This window comes from Phyllobates terribilis, unplaced genomic scaffold, assembly GCF_046119375.1.
Source record: "Phyllobates terribilis strain yellow unplaced genomic scaffold, ASM4611937v1 Scaffold_11__3_contigs__length_659146591, whole genome shotgun sequence".
Taxonomy (NCBI): Eukaryota; Metazoa; Chordata; class Amphibia; order Anura; family Dendrobatidae; genus Phyllobates; species Phyllobates terribilis.
In genome coordinates, this window is record NW_027362771.1 from 68,770,515 (window position 1) to 68,792,228 (window position 21,714).

Sequence of the window (21,714 nt, forward strand, 5' to 3'; positions counted from 1 at the left end):
TAATGGTGGTGTGGAAAAAGGCAAAGGGGACCTGCAGGTGGCTTCCTGCCAAAATTCTTATTATTAGTATCACCCATTGTTCATGTTCTAGGAATTCATCACGCAAAAAAAAATACTGTTGAACATCAGGGGACCGCTGCAGCCGATCAACAGACCCTGATCAACTGCAGCCTTCATAGTATTTTCTGAGTAGAAGTCAATAAACATTATTTATGTCAGGTGACCAGCAGGAAACACGACGTTGAAATTGGTGAGATAGTGCCGATTCAGGAGGTAAGAGTAGCTATTTTTTTTTAATTTTATCATGCATCTTAGGACTATTCAGAAGGAGTTGTCCACTCCTGGACCGCTGCTCTCACTGGCTACACCATTGAATCCTGACAGCATGAAGGGCGTGCACTGTAAGGATTCAGAAGTCTGAAGGTATATTAACCACAGACGCGTTTCGGACTGCTGTCCTTAATCACTGCACATGAACATGCAAAGATTAAGGACAGCAGTCCGAAACACGTCTGTGGTTAATATACCTTCTGGGAGAGGTTGGTGGCAATGGTCATATGTATTTTTAAAGGTTTTTTGTGAATAAAAATTTACCATTTTATCTGAAGCTGGAACCCTTCCTAAGTTTTGTTTGGAGCCCTGCTGCACAGCTGAATCCGAGCTTTGGCCAGTCAAGTGGGTGAGCAGACTGAATTTGTTTTCTCTTCTCGGGAGGCTGCAGTGTTTTGAGAAGTACTGCTCTTAGCCATAACTAATATCAGAACTGCTTGAAACACATTAAGGTGTGACTCTGCACTTATGAATTTGTGAAGTTGAGTATGTGTTCAATGTGCTTGTCCTTGTGTGTGCTGTGACTGAGTGATGTGTGTGCTGTGCTTATGAGATGTGTGTGCTGTGCTTATGTGATGTGTGTGCTGTGCTTATGTGATGTGTGTGCTGTGCTTATGTGATGTGTGTGCTGTGCTTATGTGACATGCGTACTGTGCTTATGTGATGTGTGTGCTGTGCTTGTGTGACATGTTTGATGTGTTTATGCTATGTTTGTGCTGTGTTTAAGTGACATGTATATAGTGTGTGTCTGATGTGTCTCACGTGTGCACTATTCTTTTCTGAGGTTTCTGATTCCTGTGATGTACAGTACAGACCAAAAGTTTGGACACACCTTCTCATTTAAAGAAACTGGCTCACATGAGGACCGCCCCAGGAAAGGAAGACCAAGAGTCGCCTCAGCTTCTGAGGATAAGTTTATCCGAGTCACCAGCCTCAGAAATCACAGGTTAACAGCAGCACAAATTAGAGACCAGGTCAATGCCATACAGAGTTCTAGCAGCAGACACATCTCTACAACAACTGTTAAGAGGAGACTTTGTGCAGCAGGCCTTCATGGTAAACTAGCTGCTAGGAAACCACTGCTAAGGACAGGCAACAAGCAGAAGAGACTTGTTTGGGCTAAAGAACACAAGGAATGGACAATAGACCAGTAGAAATCTGTGCTTTGGTCTGATGAGTCCAAATTCAAGATCTTTGGTTCCAACCACCATGTCTTTGTGCGACGCAGAAAAGGTGAACGGATGGACTCTACATGCCAGGTTCCCACCGTGAAGCATGGAGGAGGAGGTGTGATGGTGTGGGGGCGCTTTGCTGGTGACACTGTTGGGGATTTATTCAAAATTGAAGGTATATTGAACCAGCATGGCTACCACAGCATCTTGCATCGGCATGCTATTCCATCCGGTTTGCGATTAGTTGGACCATCATTTATTTTTCAACAGGACAATGACCCCAAACACACCTCCAGGCTGTGTAAGGGCTATTTGACCAATAAGGAGAGTGATGGGGTGCTACGCCAGATGACCTGGCCTCCACAGTCACCAGACTTGAACCCAATCGAGATGGTTTGGGGTGAGCTGGACCGCAGAGTGAAGGCAAAAGGGCCAACAAGTGCTAAGCATCTCTGGGAACTCCTTCAAGATTGCTGGAAGACCATTTCAGGTGACTACCTCTTGAAGTTCATCAAGAGAATGCCAAGAGTGTGCAAAGCAGTCATCAAAGCTAAAGGTGGCTACTTTGAAGAACCTAGAATATAAGACATATTTTCAGTTGTTTCACACTTTTTTGTTAAGCGTATAATTCCACATGTGTTAATTCATAGCTTTGATGCCTTCAGTGTGAATGTACAATTTTCAAAGTCATGAAAATACAGAAAAATCTTTAAATGAGAAGGTGTGTCCAAACTTTTGGTCTGTACTGTATGTGCTCTGCATGTGTGATGCTTTGACGTGTGCAATGTGCCTATGTGCTGTGTGTATTGTGCTTGTGTGATGTGTGCGCTGTACTTGCCTGATGTGTCTGAAGCATTCAATTTGCTTGAGGTGTCTGACATGTGGGATGTGTGTGCTTGGCTAGTGTGATGTGTCTGACACTGTGATTGCCTGATTTGTGTAAAGGGTGTGCTATGCGTCAGTCTGGCATGTAAACTATGCTTGTGTAACATGGAATCTGTGCTTCTGATGTGTGTGCTGTGGTTGTCTAATGTGTGCATTGTACTTGTGTGATGTGTGCGTTGTGCTTGTCATATGTGCATGATGTGTGCACAGTGCTTGTCTGATTTGTGTGACATATGCATTGTACTTGTGTGACGTTGTGCTTGTAAGATGTGTATGCTATGCTTGTGTGATGTATGCATTTGTTCTTGTCTTATCTGATGATGTGTGCTCTGTGCTGGTCTGATTTGTGTGACATATGCATTGTACTTGTGTGACATATGAACTGTGCTTGCCTGATGTGTCTGGTGTGTGCTTGTCCTTATCCAATGTGTGTGCTTTGCTTTTCTGAAATGTGTGCTGTATGTTTGTCTATGATGTGTGTTGTGCTTCTGTAACATGTTCTCTGTGCTTGTTTGATGTGTGTTCTGTGCTTATCTGATGTGGACAGTACATTTGATGGACACGTGCATTGTGCCTATTTGATGAGTTTGACGTGCGCTGTGTTTGTGTTTTGTGCTGTGTTTGTGTGATTTGCGTGCCATGCTTGTGTATTATGCTGTGTTTGTAAGATGTGTGCACTCTGCTTGTGTTTTTTGCTGTGTGTTTGTGTGATGTGTGTGCTGTGCTTGTGTTTTGTGCTCTGTATTTGTGTGATGTGTGCGCTGTGCTTGTGTTTTGTGCTCTGTGTTTGTGTGATGTGTGTGCTGTGCTTGTGTTTTTTGCTGTGCGTTTGTGTGATGTCTGTATTGTGCTTGTGTTTTTTAATGTGTGTTTGTGTGATGTGTGTGCAGTGCTTGTTTTTTTAATGTGTTTGTGAGATGTGTGTGCTGTGCTTGGATTCTGTGCTCTGTATTTGTGAGATGTGTGTGCTGTGCTTGGCTTCTGTGCTCTGTATTTGTGTGATGTGTGCGCTGTGCTTGTTTTTTTAATGTGTTTGTGAGATGTGTGTGCTGTGCTTGGATTCTGTGCTCTGTATTTGTAAGATGTGTGTGCTGTGCTTGGCTTCTGTGCTCTGTATTTGTGTGATGTGTGTGCAGTGCTTGTTTTTTTAATGTGTTTGTGAGATGTGTGTGCTGTGCTTGGATTCTGTGCTCTGTATTTGTGAGATGTGTGTGCTGTGCTTGGCTTCTGTGCTCTGTATTTGTGTGATGTGTGTGCAGTGCTTGTTTTTTTAATGTATTTGTGAGATGTGTGTGCTGTGCTTGGATTCTGTGCTCTGTATTTGTGAGATGTGTGTGCTGTGCTTGGATTCTGTGCTCTGTATTTGTGTGATGTGTGCGCTGTGCTTGTCTTTTGTGCTGTGTGTTTCTGTGACGTGTGTGCTGTGCTTGTGGAGTGGGCTGTGCTTGTCTGATGTATATAACGTATGCGTTATACTTGTCTGATTTGTATAAAATGCGCGCTGTGCTTGTATAGTGCGTGTGCTGTGCTTGTGTAACATGTGCTGCGCTTATGTAATGTTTGTACGACATGTGCGATTTGCTTGTCTAATGTGTGTTGTGATTTTCTGATGTGTACAGCTTGTTTTTGTTGTATGATGTGTTACTTATGGGAGAGTGGGCCAAAGACAATTCTCGCACTGGCTATTTGCTCTCCATGTACGCCCCCTGAACTAATGTTGGATAAGTTTTATTATACTACAGTACTTTGTTGCATTCACTCAGCTATGTGGCTTTATTCATATAAGTCCAGGAGACATAGCAGCCATGTAGGAGGTAAATGTGGAGAGTCCATCCAGGCTTGCTGCAGCGGTGGGAAATTGAGAATGTATGCACCAGGAGCAGCAGCCGGCATTGCATATTATTGGGTAACTGTGCTCTGTACAGGCTCTATCTTCAGTGCAATGATTTTCTGTACGTGGATTTATTTTTTGCTCATTCATTCACAGTCATAGTAGACAGAAGTTTCTCATCTTCATGTAAGCTTCACTATATGACATCTGACGTTTTTGTGTCTGTAAGGCCATGTTCACATGTTGCATAAATAATGTGTTTTTTGTTTTCTGCACGTGTCCACACCAAACTACACAAGAACAATCTTCTCTGATTATTGCATTTGTGCTGCATTTTTTTATGCATTTTCCCCCTTATTTGATGCATTTTTCGCAGGGCTGTGGAGTCGGTAAGCCAAACCTCCGACTCCGACTCCAATTTCCATGACACCGACTCCATGACTCCGACTCCCTCATACATGGCTCATGTTTAAGTGATAAATTTACTGAAACACAGATTCATCTAAGGTAAAAGTCTAGACCCTTAGATCAGGAATAGGACAGACATTTATAGGACATTTCATAACTTTCCCAATTTTTTATGAAAAAATATTCCACACAAACTGCATTGAACTACTGTACCCAATTTATTATATATTTTAGGAGTTGGAGTCTGTCCATTTTATACTGACTCCGACTCCACTAAAATGGACATCAACTCCGACTTCCCGACTCCGACTCCACAGCCCTGGTTTTTCGTGCAGATGTGATTTCATGAAAACTGCGCCCCCTATGTGTCTAAAGACGTTGGTGAACTGTGTGGTTTTGGTGCTTTTTTTTCTCTATAGGCTTCTATGTGGAGCCTGAAAAAAACACAAGAAAAAATACTCTGTTGCATTTAAGTGAACAATCAAAGCTTTTCTGTAGTATTAAAAAAGCATTACAAACGTGGATTCACATCTGCACCAAAAACGCATAAAATATGGGGGAACACGCATAAAACAAACGCAGCAAACATGCAATAATCAGAAAAGATTGCGTCGTGTGATGTGGATACCTGAAGAAAAAAACACAGTAGAGAAAAAAACGTAGATTTGTGATGTTTTTTATTTCTTTTTAAAAGTGCAATAAAAATGACATTTATGTAATTGTTTTTCATTATTTTTTAGTAGTTTTCTAGGAAGAAAAAAATCTTTCTTTTATTCTCATATACAATGTATCTCTATGTCTCAGTATAATCTGTCTGTGGGGTTAGTGGCTACAATACAGATCAGGTATACAAAATTCTCCAAGTGTCATCACCAGAACCTGTGGATCATTAGTTTAATCTGCTGCCTGCAATTATAGAGGTTGTTGGTTCAAGTGTTGGGGAAGCTCACAAAAAAGAGAAAATTTCTTTTTTGTAATTGATTTTCATTATTTCTAGTAGTATTATAGGAACAAAAAAATTGACTTTTTCTTCACTTGTAGAATACAAATACATAGAAATACACTGCTGTATACAATGTATCTCTATGTATAATAATATAATCTGCTTCTGGGTTCACTGACTGTACAGCTCGAGATTACCAAATTCTCCTATTTACATCATTGTGGGCTGTGGCTCATCACTAGCACTGTTACCTAGGAGCATGAGATTGTTGGTTTGAGTCTTGGAGTAGATCACAGGACAAGAAGTGAATGGTTAAACTTAATTTATGCACTGAGCAGAGAGATGAGGAGTAGGAATGATGAAGACATTGGAGAGAGGTGAGTAATAGAAGCTGGGACAAAACCCTGACGTGACGTGACAGTCCCACTAATCTAGGATGGTTGGATGCTATGTCTACACCCGAAAGGTCACTGCACACCTACTATATGCCTCCCACCATGGCCAGCTTTAGGCAAAGTGTGGCTCTACATGCTAACATATTGCACCATCACACTCATTTAGGTTGCATTCACATGGGCTGAGTTCAGGCCGTTATATGAGCTCGATCGACAATATTAAAGTCGTTCGGAACTTGTTTACCGGCCTCTTTACACCGGCTGATGAAGAATGATGAGCACAGGATGCTCTCTAATAGATCAATCTGTCTCCATACAGTATTATGTTATCAGCAGCACATCTGAAGTTTGCACCGGGCGATCGATGTGCTGCTGAGAACTATTTTTGTTCCACCATAAACAATCCAATCGCCTGATGAATGAGCATTTTGCTTGACATGTTTACACCTATGAACTCTCATCTGCGCTGAAGGGATTTATAAATGTGGATGCTACGTACATATTGTATGTGACTCACACACTGTATGTTACACACACATAGCACACAAGCATGTATATGTGGCGCCCCTGAGGGTTCAGTTGCCACAGAGGTATTGCATCTCATCCAGAGATGTGGTACCTCACTCTCAGGTAAGGAAGGAGTATGGCTCAGGACCCTAACACTACATCCACTACACCACATTTCCGTGGGACAGGGCGAGATTGCTCCTACGGGAGAGCACAGTCCCTGATCCCTGGCTGGAGTGGGGAGGAACCACTTAGAGAGGGGGAGCTAAGTAGTGGATGGGTGGAGAACTTAGATCCTGGGAGCACTGGAGAAGGAGGTATAAAAGTATGGGAACCATCTTGGTTCAGAGAGTAGAGAAAGTGGAGGAGACATTAGCAGGGGCTCTGTACGAGCTCCGCTCCACAGGCAGGCCTAGTTAAGAGGCCTGAGCCTGAAAGGAGAAGAGAGGCAAGGGGAGCAGGAAGGCTCCAGGAAAGGAACCGAAGGGACCCCAGGGGTACGGGCCGTGCAGCAATCCACCCGGACGCCCGCTGCTGCCAGGAGGTAAGGGGGTCAGGCCAAGAAGGGGAACCGGGTCCCCCAGCCAGCAGAGACTACAGGACTCAACTGGGAACCGGATGCTGCAGCACTTCAGGTACAGCAGGCCGCCCGCACCAGCCACTAGGAAAGTAGCCACATAGGGCCAGGGGACGGAACACACGTCGCCCGCCAAGGCCCGAGGACACTGGTCAGAGGTGCCGCTAAGTGTGAGGTACAAGGAGAGAGAGGCCAGAGAGGACACACAGAAGGGGGTGCTGAAAGATACTCCGGAGTTACCTGAGGGTCGACCGGGCCCCACACTGCGTGAGCACAAGACGCCGTGGGCTCATACACTGGCCCTGTAACTGGAACTGTTTAAACCGTGAGTAAAGGATCTGGGACTGCATTATCTGGACTCTGTGATCATTCTTGCACCGCGGCACCTTGTACTATCACCACCATCATCCACACACGCTGCCCTGAAGCTATACTCTTGCTGTGGGGAGTTACACTACCTTGCTGCATGTGTCACCAGCTTCAGTGGACTGCTCCGCAGCGGCGGTTCTCAATGACCGCATTCCACAGGTGGCATAGTCGGACTATCTATAACTGAGTCACATAGACTACCCCTGGTTTGACCGCCCTGGGTCACGGACCGGGTCACCGCCACGGTGACTACTAACCCCAGCATCTACAAGGCCCGGCTCCGGGTGTCCCCCACGGCCCAGGGGGCGCGTCATATACACTGAGCAAACACAAACAAATGTACACACATACATGACACACACGCATGTATACACAGAGTACACACACATAGCACACATGCACACACACATATACACAGAGCACATACACACATGTATATAGAGAATATACATACACATATATGTCTTCGCATATACACCACGAGTCCATACATTCTAGGCTGAAACACACACACAGAGATACAGAGACAGACACACACATGTCCATTCACATCATTGGGCTGTCTAAATCATACAGGGCGGGTCCTCCAGAGAGAGACGCTCTTTGTAACCACTTATATTCTGACCAAGAGACGGGGTTTCTGAACACAGGACTCCTGATTAAGAATGACCTAAAAATGTTTAAAAAATAGGTTTTACAAAATGGACAGTCAGTAAGAAGAACGTTATCATAGGATCATCTAGTTACATGTAATTTTTAACAAAGAGCTCCTATATACTTCAAACTAAGTCTATTTTACACAAAAAAGATACATTTTAATTATTAAGCACCATACTGGCGTTCCAAAATCCCTATGACAACACATCCTGTCTTGAGTAGTTATGGGGTCCCTAGGGTGCTCACCACTGGAAATGTTGAACTTAATGCCTGGTAAATTTTGCCTGCCTGATAACTGTCTACACCAGGGGTGGGCAAACTCTGGCCACATCCGGCCCTCTGGCGGTTCCAGTCCGGCCCACAGGCTGAAATAGTGGCCTATGGGAGGCTATGTGGGAGCTCATACTGTATATAGGAGGCTATGAGGGAGCTCATACTGTATATAGGAGGCTATGAGGGAGCTCATACTGTATATAGGAGGCTATGAGGGAGCTCATACTGTATATAGGAGGCTATGAGGGAGCTCATACTGTATATAGGAGGCTATGAGGGAGCTCATGCTGTATATGGAAGGCTGTGTGGGAGCTCGTAATGTATATAAGAGGCTATGTGCTTGAAAAATGTTTTTAATATCCGAATTGTTGACCTACTGAAATGTATGTTCAGTAAATGCCCTCAATACTTGGTCAGGGCTCCTTTTGCATCAATTACTGCATCAATGCGGCGTGGCATGGAGGCGATCAGCCTGTGGCACTGCTGAGGTGTTATGGAAGCCCAGGTTGCTTTGATAGCAGCCTTCAGCTCGTCTGCATTGTTGGGTCTGGTGTCTCTCATCTTCCTCTTGACAATACCCTATAGATTATGGGGTTAAGGTCAGGCGAGTTTGCTGGCCAATCAAGCACAGTGATACTGCTGTTTTTAAACCAGGTATTGGTACTTTTGCCGTGTGGACAGGTGCCAAGTCCTGCTGGAGAATGAAATTTCCATCTCCAAAAAGCTTGTCGGCAGAGGGAAGCATGAAGTGCTCTAAAATTTCCTGGTAGACGGCTGCACTGACTTTAGTCTTGATACAACACAGTGGACCTACACGAGCAGATGACATGGCTCCCCAAACCATCACTGATTGTAGAAACTTCACACTAGACCTCAAGCAGCTTGGATTGTGGCCTCTCCACTCTTCCTCCAGACTCTGGGACCTTGATTTCCAAATGAAAATTGGAACTCTGGGACCTTGTGGAGTGTGTCAATGACTGCCTTCTGGACATCTGTCAAGTCAGCAGTCTTCCCCATGATTGTGGAGCCTACTGAAACAGACTAAGGGAGCTTTTTGAACGCTTAGGAAGCCTTTGCAGGTGTTTGTTGTTAATTATTTTAATTTACTGAGATAATGACTTTTGTGTTTCTGTAAGCCATAATCATAAACATTAACAGAAATAAACACTTGAAATAGATCACTCTGTTTGTAATGACTCTATATAATATATGAGTTTCACTTTTTACATTGAAGAACTGAAATAAATTAACTTTTTGATGATATTCTAATTTAGTGAGATGCACCTGTATATGAGAGACTCTGTGGGAGCTCCTACTGTATATAGGAGGCTATGTGGGGGCTCATGCTGTATATGTGAGGTTGTGTGGGAGCTCATAGTGTAAATAGGAGACTAAGTGGGGCTCATACAGTATATGGGAGGCTGTGTGCGAGCTCATACTGTATATTGGAGGCTATGTGGAGCTCATGCTGTTATTGGAGGCTATATGAGGTCTCATATTGTATATAGAGAGGCAGTGCGAGGGCTCATGCTGTATATGAGAGGTTTTGTGGGGGCCATGCTTTATATAGGAAGCTGTGTGGGGGCTCATCCTGTGTTTGGGAGGCTGTGTGGCGGCTCATACTGTATATAGGAGGCTATGTGGGGCTTATGCTGTATATGGGAGGCAGTGTGGGGGCTCATGCTGTATATGGGAGGCTGTGTGGGGGCCTATGCTTTATATAGGAGGCTGTGTGGGGGCTCATGGTGTATATGGGGGCCTGCATGGAGGGCTCATGCTGAATATGGGGGGCTGTGTGAGGAGCTCATGCTGTATATGGGAGCTTTGTGGGGGGCTCATGCTGTATATGGGGGGCTGTGTGTTGAGCTCATGCTGTATATGGGTGGCTGTGTGAGGGGCTCATGCTGTATATGGGGGGCTGTATGGGGGGCTAATGCTGTATATGGCGAGCTGTGGGGGGGTCATGCGGTATATGGTGGCTGTTTGGGAGGCTCATGCTGTATATGGCAGGCTGTTAGCATACTTAATTCTGCTCAATATTAAGTGATACACTTAATATGAATATAAAATAATTAGAATTAATATGTTAATATTAGCAATGAAAAGAATTAATATCAGCCAATTGGTTCGGCCCTCCACAACAGTCACGGTCTCTCATGTGGCCCTCAGGAAAAATTAATTGCCCACCCCTGGTCTACACAATTAGGAATTAAGGAGGTACCCTAACCCTAATTACATTTTATAGCTATGATTATTTTTTAGTTTGTTTGTAAACTCATCGTGAACGTCCAAAGAATGAAGCTTGCAGGGACCTCTCGTGTTGCTGCTATATGGCTATTACAAGGATTTTAACCCCTTCACTCCTGGGTGATTTTCCATTTTTTCATTTTTATTTTTTGCTTCTCCGCTTCCAAGAGCCATAATTTTTTTTTTCAGTTCAGATAACCGTATGAGGGCTTGTTTTTTGCGGGACAGGTTGTACTTTTGAATGACATCATTCATTCTTTCAAAAAAAATTAAAAATTCCAAGTGTATTGAAACTGCAAAAAAAGTACACTTCTGCAATGGCATTTTCAGTGTTTTATTTACCATGTTCACTATATGGTAAAACTGACATTGAAATATGTTTCTTCAGGTCAGTATGAGTACACAGTGTGACAAAGTCACTGACAGAGTGCTGGACGGGAGATATGTTTCACTGAGGCTATTAGCTTCAGTGGTGTGGAACAAAGAAGTCTTCTCCAGCATATTATGTGCTGAGAGGGTTAAACTGCCATTTTAAAAGGGCTGTTTTTTTGTGAATGACCATAGTGCCAGTGGTAGGTCATTCACCATATCTCCACCCCAGGTTGTGGTCTGGGCTATAAATATCCAGCCTTTTGTCTCAGGAGTTGTCCAGTATTGGGAGAAGCTTGCTCCACAGAGGAACTTGCATCTGTTGTGCTAAACCTGAACCGTGCGTGGTTAACCTTGAGCGGCCGGACCTCAGTCGATATAAGGACTGTGTTGTATTTTTTTATTTTGCTTTGCTGTTATGAATGGGCTCTGTTTACTTTATGAACTCTAGGTTGGTTTATGCCGTTTTTAATACACCAATCCGAAACTTAAAGAGACAGTGTTCCATGTCTACCACCGTGTACAGCCGAGCAAGCCGTTCTAGCACAACAGATACCAAACATGTATAGTTTTTCTGAAATTTGTAAAAAGAAAATGTTTTTGCTTTTGTTGCCGAGACCCATAACGTTTTCATTTTTTGGGATATGGGGCTGTGTGAGGGCTTTTTTGTGCGCCCCGAGCTGACGTTTTTACTGATACCATTCTGGGACAGATACAATGTTCTTATCGCCTTTTATTGCATTTTATTGCAATGTTGCGGCGGCCAAAAAAATGTAATTCTGGTGTTTGGATGTTTTTTCTTGTTACGCTGTTTACTGATCGGAATAATTTACTTTATATTTTGATAGATTGGACTTTTACAAACACAGTGATACCAAACATGTATTTTTTATCTTTTAAATTGTTTTAACACTATTATCAGTATAGCTCCTGCTGTAGATGCCGGGGGCCCACAAGGGAGTTGGGGTCTTTGGCAACTGCCCAGATTGTACTCCCTTAACGCCGGACCTGCCCCCACTTTCTGTTTTCTCACCCCTCCTGTTGTCTAGTCTTTCCATGTCGTTCAGGCTAAATTCTTGGCTGTAGGGAACCGAAAATTTCCTGATGTCTGCCATGTGCAGCGTACCACTATGCATCCCTAATGCCATGATTGGAAAATCATGAGAGTAGATGTCTATTCTAACAGATAAATGGATTTTATGACAGTTTGATGTCCCCAAAAAGTTTTTTTTACTCTTGATACTGATTTTTCCTAGACACAGGGAATATAAATGCCCACCGCAGTGATTGTTCTATAAATGTCTAAATTAGTTGTTGCATTTGTGAAGGGAAAAAGACACACCAAAGAAATACAATATATGAAAGTGTGGCGCCCCTGAGGGTTCAGTCGCCACTGGGGTACTGCACCTCAGATAGAGGTGTGGTATCTCCTCTCCCAGGTAAGGATGGAGCATCACTCAGAACCCCACTTCACACTCAACATTACACCACTCCTGTCCTGCAGGGGGCCTAAATGCACCAGGGTGCTGCCCCGGCCCGGGATAGAGGAGATGGGGGGGGGCCAAAGATAGGGGGAACCAAGTAGTGGGTGAGGGTGGAGGAAACACTTACAGGAAGCACTTATAGAACCATATATAATAAACGGCCATCTTTAGTTCAAGATCTTTTGATTGTGGTCTTCTGTCAGGGTCCAGCAAGATTCTGCAGCTGGCTGAAGATTCACGGTCCTCGTTCTCTGGCCTTGAGACGAGGAGCGGGTCAGAGTTAACCAGTGTCTCTGCCCGGTCAGGGTCCTGTTCTAAGAAGGCCTTGGAGGGGAGCAGAGGAGATAGGCTCCACAGGCAAAAGGATCCCAGGGGGATACGGACGGAGCGGAGTCGCCACCTGTATTCTTCACTCTGGCTTAGCCAGAGGGATTCCTGCTGCAAGAGGGGTGACCGGCCCCCGATATCTGACTGTGTACTTCACGCCACTGTTGGAAAAGCCCGGCGGCTTAGTGGATCCCAGGGAGGAACACAAGCGGGAGGAGAGAAAAAGGAGAGGAACACACCAGCGGGGTCTTGACAGGTGCTCTTGATCTACATGGGAAGTGCTGAACCCCCTACCCGGTGGCCGCAGTACGCCGTGTGTAGCAGAGTGAAGCTTTGCGGCTGAAAGTACATCTAAAGTGAGTAAAGGCCCGGATGACTTCATTCACCGCCTCCGCTTGTTTATGCCTGCGCGGCACTGCACCCACCATTCCTCCACACAGATCGTTCTTTAATCACGGCCCTGAGGCCTACTCCGCCTGTGGGGAGTAGTACCAACCCGAGCTGCCAGAACATCAGCCTCAGAGGACTGTTGCAGCGCTGGTGGTCTTCACCAGAAACCACAGGTGGCGTAGTCGAACAACCACTCATCCCCAAATAGCCCATTTTTCAGGTGACAGCCCTGGGCACGGAACGGGCCAGGGCCACGACTGCATCCCCACGACATCTGCAAGGCCCGGCTCCGAGTACCCCACCGCTCAGGGAGGGCGAGTCATTCAAAAGAAACGATTATATGATTTCAAACTGGTTTATAGTAAGACTCCACACTGACCCTGAAAATTGCCTACATTTCCCAAGTATAGTTACCCTACCTGGTGCCCTCAGTTTGCCTTCCATCTCCTCGTCTGCTCAGATCCACATTCTTTTCCTCCTGATTCTAAGATGCCGCTGTTGTGGCATGGGGAACCCAGTCCCGATGCCTCTGCACTCCCTATGCCATTGCGGTGGCCATTTTAGAAGCAGGAAGAAAGGAACGCCAATCTGAATGGAGGAATTAGTGAGAGGCAAATGGGTGCGCCAGGTAAGGTGACTAAACATGAGAAATTTTCAGTCCTATGGTGCAGTGTCACTTTAAAGGTGTAACATCCCTTTAAATGTGTAACATCCCTTTAAATAATCTCCTATGTTATTTGACACTAGTTATGGAAACAATGCTTAGAACAATGCTCATAGCAGAGAACTACATTTAATGAAGCCATTCTTCAGTCTTATATTGGAAAAAAGGAAAAACTAAAGTCCCTAATAAGGAAATATTTGACACAACTTCTAATTTTATTGTAACACTGGCCACATGCCATTGGATTCTCACTCTATTAGAAACTCTTCATTGCATTTAGTTTGGAAATGGAGAATGGAACAAATGAGACTTGATGAAAAGCAGGAACTGGTGGAGTGGAAAACACAATGGCGTCTACAGCAAGACCACTGAGCATTATGGCTTCGGAACTTTACACAGGATCTGTTGTACAAACCTGCTCCTGTATTCTAAGCCACTAAATTAGATGCTATGATTTAAAGAAGCACTCCCAGCCCAAACTTTATTCCCTAACCCCTTATCTATATACTAGATGGTGGCCCGATTCTAACGCATCGGATATTCTAGAATATGTATGCAGCCGACTGGGCGCAATCAGCAGAGCGGTGTTTAAATTTGGCGCCAAAATCGCTGATTGGTCACGGCCGGCGACCGCGACCAATCAGCAAAGCGGTGTTTAAATTTGGTGCCAACATCGCTGATTGGTCGCGGCCGGCGGCCGCGACCAGTCAGCGCACCCTGTTAGTGAGGACTGGAGAGTGTGTTTGTTTAAATTTGGCGCTAAAATCGCTGATTGGTGGCGGTCGCGACCAATCAGCAGAGCGGTGTTTAAATTTGGCGCCAATCAGCGAATCGTATTAGTGAGCATCGGGGAGCGGCGCTGCCTGTGCGGGTACTTCCGCTGCGAGCAGCCGGGAGATGAGCGGCTGCTCGCAGCAGAAGTATTGCAATGTTGCCCTAGCCACTGATCTCCTGACGGTAGCCGCATGGAGGTCAGCGGCGTCGCCAGTCGGGGTAGTTCTGCTGCGAGCAGCCGGGAGATGACAGGCTAGCGCCGGTCATCTCCCGGCTGCATCGCCGCTGACCTCCGTGCGGCAGATGAGCCGGTAACGGCCGCCATCTTTTTATGAAATCCCGAGTCGCTGATTGGCCGCGGCCGGACCAATCAGCGACGCGGGATTTCCTGGATAGACAGACAGACGGGATAAGACAATTATATATATTAGATGTAGTGTAGTGTGGATGGGTTTAAATACCCACCGATTGCCGTCTTTGCCCATTCCCAGCGACAATCCAATCTTCTTCTGAATCATGGGACCGTTATTCAGACTTGCAGGTCATACAGCATCTTCTATGTAGACCAGAAACCTCTTTCTCAATGTAAGCCTATGAGAGTCTTGTTGTAAGTCTGTAAGGCTTATATTAGGAAAGTGCAAACAGAAATGGCTGCGAGAGCCGTCAAAGCTGAATTGCGGTCATGTGGTTATCAAGAAAATAGGAACATCACTGGGAATCGGAGAAGATGGTAAGTATTTAAACACGTCCACACTAAACTACATACATATTGATAAGGTATTAGGGAACAAAATTTCATCTCCATACACTTTTTACTTCCACAGCCAAGGGACATGCTAAAAACTGAATAATGGTGCTGTTGTGTCAGACCCCTATAGAATTGCCGTAATATTATTGATGTATGCTGAGGATAGGCCATCAATGTCGAAGTCCTACACTACCTATTAAAGGTTTATTTTAGCTAATAGCAATGAGTCCCCCAATATCCACATTTGTTTGCCCAATCAAGAACCGTTTTCATTACTTCTCCATTCTCTTCCTAACCACATGTCTAAGCTTTAGAGAAAATAAGGCATAAAATATGACCCTCACTATAAAGCCCTAATTTAGGATCTACAAAGGTCATTGACAAGAAAGTGTAGAAGCATTCAGCCATATCCTTAATATCTATAAGTGAAATATGCAGTCCTATGTAAGTCTGTACGGGTAGTGGCCAAACCAACAAGAGCACTGAATGAATACACTGAACACAGAGTGCTCCCTAAGTCTCTACCCACCTTCCACCGCCCCGGGGGCAGTGCTTTCCTCATTTATAGTTTTATCTGGCGTCACGGCCTATGGAGTGACTGATTGTGCAGCAGAGTTTATATTGTCTTGTATAAGAGTTCCATCTTCAAAACTATTTGCCTCTATAATTTAGGTTTGTGGCTAAAGAAGCCATGTCCCGAGGAATTCCGTTCTCCTACCCACAGAATAAGAGAACTATGAATATAGACAGCATGTATGGCTGAAGTCCAGAGCTGCTATCAGAGTAAATTAAACTTTCAGGAATTCGCTGAATTTAAAGAGACTGTCTAGGATTTAACAGCTGATGACATATTACCAGGATAGGTCATCAATATGAGATCAGTGGGGGTCTATCACTCAGCGACCCACCGATCTACTGAAATCTGCTCCATCTGGATGTAAACAATGCGTGGGGCAGAACACAGTAGACCAATACATTGCTTAGTATATAAAGTCCACCAGACCCCGAGCTGCTCTCGGTTCCAGTACTTAGAGGGGAGTCCTAAACTGGGGACTCTCTCTCATTGAATCCTAATAGAGTATATATACAGGTACTGCCTTCACGAGACAACACCTTTAAGTGTACAGGAAGAATATCATGTGTATACACATATGTGTGTTATGTACGGATGATTAGCCATTGTTGATGGATCTTATGGTGTCCAACAAGTCATAAGGGCAAACAGTTTCTCTGCTTTTTTTTTGTACTTTTAAGAGCTTCATTTGTATCTCTAAGGGACAAAAGTGATGTACATGTGATAACTGACAAATCCAAAATAGCTGCATATCGAGGTTATGCGACTCCATACCGGAAAGCTGTCTGGTCTACATGATCTTCTTTGCACATCAGGTATACACGGGGATGATACAGAAGAGCATGGAGGTATATGACTATGCGTTGGTGAATAGGCTCTATCAGGTGCCATATGTAAGCAGTTGTGCTCCCTTAGAAACAAGCCACAATTTATTTTAGTCCAATTCATATGATATGCTACAGGAAATAGCCTCTGCATGAAAATGGAGTCCTGTGATATGAGGCCTCAAATTCTAGGACCACCTTTACATCTAAACTTTAAAGATTGATTGTAATTTTATAAACCATTTTACATGTCATAGTGCTATGTCAGATGTTGTGATCTGTAGGGGTCTGGGTGATGAGACCCCATCAGTCACTAAAACAGGAGGCAGAACCAATTAGCAGGGTGCAGCGCCTGTTTAGAGCTCAGAGATACAGAATTAGTGTTGTAGGAACCCATAGACTTCTATAAGCTGATGCAACACTAACCCATCTATCTAAGGAAAGCCTAGCAGATATGATCACAGCCGAAGGGGCACATCATCATTCTGAGTGAGTCTGTTCCATTGTTTAAAGAGAACTGGTTATAAAAATAAAAAAAGTATTTCCCTGCAGCCATACTGTTAATCTGCAGCCTAATTGGAAGTGTGGCTGCAGTGAGAAAATGAAGTGATATTCTCCCTGCAGCTGCTCGCTTCCAGTCCAGGGCTGTGAACAGTCAGCATGCATTACACAGTCACTGCGCTATATACTCTTGCCCACAGTCACTGTGTAATTAGCGTTGACTGCTCACCGCACGGTGCTGCCCCGATGACTGGAAGCAAGCATGTTATGTGGTATGTTTAAAGGGACTCTGTCAGCACAGAATGACTGTTCAAACTAAGTACAGGCACTTGGTGCTTCACAGCGGGGTCAATCATTTATATACACCTTCCCACCTGCTCTTTCTCCTTCTATATCTATGCTTCTATGGCTCTATGAAGCCAGAGCTGTCAATCAAAGAAGAAGGGGTGGAGATAGAGGCAAAACAAGCAGGTGGGAAGATGTATGTAAATGAGTGGCCCCGCTGTGAAGCACCGAGCACCTGTACTTGGTTTGAACAGTCATCCTGTGCTGACGGAGTCCCTTTAACACTGGCATAAAAAATGTTAGTCTTGATGAATCGGCCCCATTCTCTTTAAAGTTCATATATGTTTCCTATATTTTTTGATGTGTCACACAAGTTGTCATTTGTAGGTTTGGGCTATAAGAATGAGCATGTAGGAGGGGTGGGGGTTGGGGATCTATTGAGCGACACGCTTCTTTCCTACAGCTTCTCTGGTTTTCATTTCAGAGGTCACAAAGGGCCATAAACCAGCATTACAGTCAATGAGTGAAGCTGCTGAGAATAACGGGACCAGAGCTGAGTGACATGTCAAAAGATGCGGTAAATGATAGTGGCACTGCAGCCATACACTAACAGATGGGCTTTCATTCATACATCGGTAGGACACGTGACACCCCACTATCCCAGTCATGGGCTCTTTAAAAGGGGGAGATGAATACATAAGAACATGTGGTCAGGGACCATTGGGATCAAAGTGACTTCAGCACCTGGTAGATGGCAGCATCTCTTTGTATCTTATGATCGGCATGCATTGGATGAACTGAAAGTCTTGATTGGGCATCCATGGGGTCCCCAGCAGATGGGCACACAGTAATAGTGATATGTGGCATGATTTGGACATTCATGGGTTTACCAGCTAATGGGCACACAGTAATAGTGGTATGTGTCATGATGACGGCTTCCATGGGGTCCCCAGCTAGTGGCATACAATAATAGAGGTATAACAATGGTATGTGGCATGATCTGGGCATCAATGCGGTCGACAGCTAATACGCATACAATAATAGTGGTATAATAGTAGTATGTGGTATGTTTTGGGCATCAAAGGTGTCCCAGGTAGTGGGCATACAGTAATCAAGGTATAATAGTGGTATGTGGCAAGATATGTGCATCAATGGGGTCCCCAGCTAATAAGCATACAGTAATAGTGGTATAATTGTGTTATGTGGCATGATCTGGGCATTCATGGGGTCCCCAGCTAGTGGACACAGTGATAGTGGTATAACAGTGGCATGATCTGGGCACCCATGGGCTCCCCAGCTAGTGGGCATACAGTAATAGTGGTATGATCTGGGCTTCAATGGGGTCCCCAGTTAGTGGGCATACAGTAATAGTGGTATGTGGCAAGATCTGGGCATCCATGGGGTCCCGAGCTAGTGGACACAGTAATGGTGGTATAATAGTGGTATGTGGCAAGATCTGGGCATTCATGGGGTCCTCAGCTAGTGAGCACAGTGATAGAGGACTATAGCATGGCATTATATCTGTAAAGCGCCACGGAATTATTTATAATAATAAATAATAATAATTCTAAGTCAGACTGCACAGTAACTGCAGCACAGAGGAATACAGAGGAATACACAGCCCTAGAAAGTTTCTCCCCATCCCCGAGCATAGAAGCCTGTACTGAGGCACATGCGGAGGGGCTGGCATGGACCCTGTGCCCAGGATAGCGGATCTCCCTGGCAGATCACCCGCAGACAGCGCCTGGCACAGCGAGCTCTGCACCTACCTTGCTCTCGGGGAGGTTCTGCAGCAGCTCCTTCCCTGCACAAGTCTTAATCTGCACTCCGTGGTTCTCCACCTCCTTGTTGCCGGGGGTCTTCTCCGGTGCCGGGCTGTTTGCCCCTTGGGGAGCAGAGTTGCTCTTTCTACCCCCTCTCTGCCCGACAGTGAGAGAGTCGAAGTCTATGGTCTTACTCTCATAGGCGCCCTCCACATTCCAGAACATGCCGCTGTACTTCACCCGGGGGACCTGGTCTGCCGTGCCCGGGCGGGCGAGGTACACCGGCAGGTCGTCTTCCTTGTCCCATCCCCTGCTGCCTGATGCCATGGCTGAGAGAGCGGAGCTGGAGGCGAGCACAGTCCTGAGACTAGCAGGGACGCAGGAGGACGGCGCGGCCAGAGGTGGCGCTAATGAGCCTGCCGTGCGCCCAGTGACACGAATACATATAGACGGCGGCGAGGTCACAGCCACTGGCAACAATGAATCGCGAGTGGCCGTGACAGGAATAGCCCCGTGCCTCTTCTAGACAGAAATACACGTATTCTGGGGACTCCACCACACTACAGTTCCACTCGTGATTGCAAAATGCATTAACCCTTTATGGAAAACTTTCATTTCTGCACTTTTCTATTTCCAGAGCCATAACCTTCTTACTTCTCCCCCTATGTCGCTGTATGAGGGGCTTGTAGGTCAGAGACCATTTACCATAAAATCTACTAAAAGTGAAAAATGGTGGAAAGCAATGGAAGCAATTCCTCCATTGTTTTTTGGGTTTTGTTTTTACCTCATTCACCGTGTGGTAAAAATGATTCTTCAGGTCGCTCTGATTTCTGTCATTTTTTACTATTTTAGTGACTTAGAAACTTCCGAACTTGATAATAAAACTCGGAGCTTTTGTATTTTTCCGCTGAGGACTTGTTTTTTTACAAGCTGTCGCTTTTGATGCCACCATTTTAGGGGGTACATATGATTCTTTGATAACTGTCCCCCAAAATGTTCTAAAAAGTTATCAAAAATGGCAAATTGATTTTCATCACTGGAGTTTTTCATATGAGTTAAATCATTTTATATTTTCCTAAATCGGACGTTTTGCAGACGAGGTGACACCAAATCTGCTTATTTTTGTACTTTTCTAAATTAATTCCGAATGGGGAAAAGCTGAGTGATGCTAATTTATGTTTTATTTATTTTTATATATATATTTTTGAGACTTTTTTCACATAACACTATTATTGCAGTCACTGTAGGGTACATGAACCTGCTATTGTTTGACCGCTGTCACTAATCCATGTTCCCTGCCCATAGTAATATACTTACCAGCTGCCGTCTTCAGCTCTTCCCGGGGCCACTCCTGTCCCGAACAGCCATCTTGTGACCACAACTTCTAACTGACCGGAAGATCACAAGCTCTCAGTGTAAGGCTATGATAGTCTCGTTCTGGACTTGTTCTGGTTCTGATAGACTTACAATGAGTTGTGACTTCGGAATCGCCCAGCAAACATCGGAGTGATCCAGTAGGTCACAACAAGCAGTAGAGTGGCCGGAGCGGGGCCAATAATATATGAAGGGCACATACCCATCTCTTTTAAAAAAAACGGTCCAATGTTGTTCCTGAAAAGTCGTATGAGTGTCATGTGTTTTTCATGCGAGTACAATGCGATTTTTCTCACCTAGCATCTGAATAATATGCGAATGCAATCCGTATGCCATGCGATTTTAACATGAGCTTTAACATAGAGTAATTCTCTGTCATTAAAGATAGTTTTCAAAGGAAATGTTCTTCTAAACATAGAAATATGTGAGTAAGATATACAATCAGTGGTTTGTGTGTATAGCTTACTGTACATGTATTTTATTATTAAATAAATACATTTTGCGGAAAAATGGCGTGGGATCCCCCGAATTTTTATTACCCAGCAGAGGGAAAGCGGACAGCTGGTTGTTGATGTTTATAGCCTGGGAAGGGGGTAATACCCATGGAGCTTCTCAGGCTATTAATTTCAGCTCACTACCATATACTTAGCCTTTACTGGTTATTAAAATGGGGGACTCCCTCAAAAAATGACGTGTGGCCCCCCCTATTTAAACAACCAGCAAAGGCTAGGCAGACAGCTGGGGGCTGATATTAATAGCCTAGGAAGGGGCCATGGATATTGGCTCCCTCCCAGACTAAAAACAATAGCTCTCAGCCGCCCCAGAAAAGGCGCATCCATAATATGCACCAATTCTGGCGCTTAGCCTCCTCTCTTCCCACTTACCCTGGTGCGGTGACAAGTGCGGTAATAGGGTTGGGGTTGATGTCATCTTTGTATTGGCAGCTGACATCAAGCCCAGGGGTTAGTAATGGAGAGGCGTCTATAAAACGACCCCCATTACTAACCCCATAGTCAAATTGTAAGTAAAAAAACATGCAGAAT

The 21,714-nt window shown here is 44.8% G+C and overlaps 1 protein-coding gene across 1 annotated transcript in view; it reads right to left on the reverse strand.

Annotated features, from left to right (window-relative positions):
- The window catches only part of DPYSL3 (dihydropyrimidinase like 3), a 144,828-nt gene extending 125,111 nt beyond the window's left edge, over positions 1-19,717 (reverse strand). The window contains exon 1 of the mRNA XM_073651288.1: positions 19,304-19,717. Coding sequence (XP_073507389.1) covers positions 19,304-19,624 — 321 coding nt within the window. The 5' untranslated portion in view covers positions 19,625-19,717. The remainder of the gene's footprint in view (positions 1-19,303) is intronic.
- Positions 19,718-21,714: the final 1,997 nt, after the last annotated feature.